The sequence below is a fragment of the Plasmodium reichenowi genome, chromosome 10 (assembly GCF_001601855.1).
Source record: "Plasmodium reichenowi strain SY57 chromosome 10, whole genome shotgun sequence".
Classification (NCBI taxonomy): domain Eukaryota; phylum Apicomplexa; class Aconoidasida; order Haemosporida; family Plasmodiidae; genus Plasmodium; species Plasmodium reichenowi.
In genome coordinates, this window is record NC_033655.1 from 1,169,629 (window position 1) to 1,173,990 (window position 4,362).

The following is a 4,362-nucleotide window of genomic DNA, read 5'->3' on the forward strand; positions in this document are numbered from 1 at the left end:
AATAAAAAAAAATTATTATTTAAAAAAAAAATATTTTAAAATATTTTTAAATATATTTATATATATATATATATATATATATATATATTTAAAAAAAAAAATATTTTTTTTTTTTTTTTTTTTTTTTTTTTTTTTTTTTTATTAGTTATTATGTTTTGTTTAGGAATTGAGAACAATCCGTTATTATTTTATTAAGATGAAATTTTTGAATGATTAAATATAAAAATGGAGTTTCCTTCCAAATTAACTTTAAACGATTTATTTCGTCATCGGAGTTTTTATCAATATGAATCATTGTATGATATAATGTTTTCTTCAATTTGTAATCTTGTTTAAAATATATTAATGTTTTTTTTAAAAAGTTTTGTAGCATATTTAATATATCAAGCTTGTTATGAGTTGTATAATCTTCTACTTGTTTTTTTACTTGTACTAACTTTTTTAGGCATTTATTTATATCCTTTAATGTACATTTTAATGATTCATAGATTCTTAGAAATTCATACTTTAATTCGTTTTTTACAAGTATATGTATCTCATCCTTTTGGTTAATCAAATCCAGGGGTACACATCTATATAAAAAGGGAGGAAAAAAAAAAAATATATATATATATATATATATATAAATATATTAATTATCATTTATATACATATATAAATTTTTTTTTTGTGTATATTTTAAGACAAACTATTTTTTATTATACACAATAAAAAGAAGAAGAAAAAAAAAAAAAAAAAAAACATACTCATTATTTATCATGATATTTATAAGTTCATCTATCAATAATACTGTTGCATCATGGAAACTAAAATATTTTCTTACATAAATAATACAATCATTTATTATACTTTTGGCATTGATTATTTGTTCCTTCATGATAAAATGGGGAATTCATTATATCATTTCTTGGAGCATAAAAATAAAAGAATAATATAAAATTATGTTATTATTATATTATATAAATAAATAAATAAATAAATAAACATATACATATATATATATATATATATATATATATATATATATATATATTAATTTAAATCATTGTTTGATTTCAAGGATTTATTATCACATGGCTTTTATTAAGAAAACATTTTCTGATGAATAAAAAATAAGAAAAGTATGGCATTATTCAAAGGATATTATCAAAGCATAAAAATATGGAAAAAAAAAAAAAATAATAATAAATAAATAAATAAAAATATTAAAACATAATATTTTTATAAAAAAAAAAATGTTATACTTTTTTAAGATGTGAAAGTTTTATAATTTATTTAATTTTTTATTTTATAAGATTCACATATAATATATATATATATATATATATATATATATATTTATATTTATTTATTTATATGTTGGTTTGTTTAAAAATTGAAGGATAATAATAATAATAATAGAATTAAATGATGAAGTCGATAATAATATTTAAAAAAGAAAAAAATTTCCCTTTTGAAATTTATACATATATTATATACATCATATTATAATATTATATATATAATATGATATGAGAAAATAATAGTAGGATCCATTTTTTTTTTTTTTATAAATTATGAATGAATATATAGGTAGAACAAAGTTGTTGAATTGGTAATTTTTTTTTTTTAACCTGTTCGTGCATATAAATAATTATACCTACAAATGTTTGTATTTTTTTATATATTTTTTTTATTTTCAGTGATATTTTATATATTTCTTTATGGTTAACATTCAAAATTTATTGTTTTTATTTAAATATGTATAACAATAAATCTACATGCACAAAAAAAAAAACAAAAAAAATATAAATATAAATATAAATATATATTAACACATATATTGATACACGCATAAGAAAGATAATAGTAGTTATTATTTTTTTTTTTTTTATAAACGTGTAGAATGATATTATAAATATAATATTATGGGGAAAATTATTTATATGTAAATAATATATAAATGCGCGTTATTAATTTTTTCATATTTATCATATATATATATATATATATATATATATTTTTTTTTTTTTGACGTATATCGACATTGTATTTATATATTCATTTTGATGATGATTTAAAAAGAATTATATAAAAATTTGAAGGTGGCAATGTGTACATAGAATAACCAGTGCTACGTATCATGTGAAATAAAATAGAGTGAAAATTTAAGTGCAATCATTCTATTACTATACAGTTGATATATATATATATATATGTATACTTATACATAAACTTTATTTCTTTATTTGTTTATTTATTTGTTTATTTATTTGTTTATTTATTTGTTTATTTATTTGTTTATTTATTTGTTTGTTTATTTGTTTGTTTATTTGTTTATTTATTTGTTTGTTTATTTGTTTTATTTTTTATTTTTTTTGTTTTTATTTATTTATTTTTTTATTTGGTAATGTTATTTTTTTTTTTGTAAATAAATAAATATTTAAAATAAAAAAAAATAAATTGAAATTAAATACTAGTGTATAAAAATATAATCGACACTGTTTAATTATGTAAACATATAAAATTATTGACATATATATATATATATATATATATATATGTGTATATATGTATGTATGTTTGTTTGTATGTATATGTGAATGGTTATATATTTCCATATACACAATCTGTTTAAATATATGGTCGGAAAGTACCAGCACTTTTGTTTTATTTTTTTATATTATATTATATTATATTTTATTTATTTATTTTTATTTTTATTTTTATTTATTTTGTTTTTTTTTGAAATGACTGAAGTAACACACTGCTACAATGGGAATATAAAAGACGGTCTGTTTCACGGGTTTGGGATATTAATATATTCGCAGCATGAAAAATATGAAGGAGATTTTGTATATGGGAAACGAGAGGGTAGAGGAAAGTTTACTTATGCTGATGGTGCAACATATGAAGGTGAATGGGTTGATGATAAGATACATGGGAAAGGTATTGCAAATTTTGTTAGTGGGAATATATATGAAGGAGAATGGGAGAATGGGAAGATAAATGGATTTGGTATTCTATGTTATAATAATGGTGATAAATATGAAGGAGAATGGTTAGATGGTAAAATGCATGGTCGAGGAACATATACTTATGAAGATGGAGATGTATATATAGGAGAATGGAAAAATGATAAAAGACATGGTAAAGGATGTGTCAAATATAAAGGTAATGAAAATAAAATAGCTGAAACATATGAAGGGGATTGGGTTGATGGGAAAATGCAGGGTAGAGGAACTTATTTTTTTGCTGATGGTGGTATATATGAAGGGGATTGGGTTGATGGAAAAATGGAAGGTAAAGGAGTATATAAATATTTAAATGGAAATAAATATGAAGGGGAATGGATTAATGATATGAAAAATGGTTATGGAACACTTACTTATGTTAATGGAGAATTATATGAAGGATATTGGAAAAATGACAAAGTTCATGGGAAGGGTACTCTCACTTATAGTAAAGGAGATAAATATATAGGTGAATGGAAATATGCTAAAAAATGTGGTGAAGGAGAATTAATTTATGCTTCAGGTGACAAATTTAAAGGGCAATGGAAAAATGATAAAGCTAATGGATATGGTATTCTATTATATAATAATGGAAATAAATATGAAGGAGAATGGTTAGATGATCATAGACATGGTATGGGCACATTTACATGTAAAGAAGATGGTACTATTTATTCTGGACTTTTTCAATTTAATAGAAAACATGGAAAAGGTACTTTAACCTTTGTTAATGGACATATACTACAGGGAATATGGAATTCAGGTCTACTTGAAAAGGTAATAAATTATGAGTTAACCCCATCTTCCCCCTGGAACGACCCCGACATGTAAAAATAAAATAAAATAATAAAATAATGAAATAATAAAATATAAAAAATATAAAATTATAATAAAGTGAAGTATGTATATATGTATTATTTTTTATTTTATATTTTTTATATTTTTTATATTTTATATTTTTTATATTTTTTATATTTTATATTTTTTTTTTCCCCATTCATTCACCCTTAAAACTACATTAATTATTTTTTAATAATTTAATATATATATATATTTACAATAATCCAAATGAGCATTTCATAGATGTTCAAAAATTTGTAATACTCGTAAAACTTGTCAAATTTGTAATTATTTACTTAATTATTTTATTAATTTTTTTTTTTTTGTTTGTTTAGCTTTATATATGAACATACTTTATGTTTTATTTTTTAGACTTTCTTTTTTTTTTTCACCGTGTTTTAATTTTTTTATTATCTATTTATTTAATTTTCCGTTTTTTTTTTTTTTTTTTTTTATTTTAATACATTTTTAATATATATATATATTATATATATATATATATATATATTTTTTTTTTTTTTTTTTTTTT

The 4,362-nt window shown here is 18.9% G+C and overlaps 2 protein-coding genes across 2 annotated transcripts; one reads left to right on the forward strand and one right to left on the reverse strand.

The window, feature by feature from the left end:
* Nucleotides 1–148: 148 nt before the first annotated feature.
* PRSY57_1030400 (hypothetical protein) lies at nt 149–877 on the reverse strand (the record flags this gene model as incomplete). The annotated part of the gene is made up of 2 exons (XM_012907892.2): nt 149–572; nt 747–877. The coding sequence occupies 2 exons, from the start codon at nt 875–877 to the stop codon at nt 149–151; spliced, it is 555 nt and encodes a 184-aa protein (XP_012763346.2).
* A 1,852-nt stretch (nt 878–2,729) lies between these two features.
* On the forward strand, nt 2,730–3,824 carry PRSY57_1030500 (MORN repeat-containing protein 1; the record flags this gene model as incomplete). Its single annotated transcript, XM_012907893.2, has 1 exon — nt 2,730–3,824. The coding sequence occupies one exon, from the start codon at nt 2,730–2,732 to the stop codon at nt 3,822–3,824; it is 1,095 nt and encodes a 364-aa protein (XP_012763347.1).
* Between the last annotated feature and the right edge of the window lie 538 nt (nt 3,825–4,362).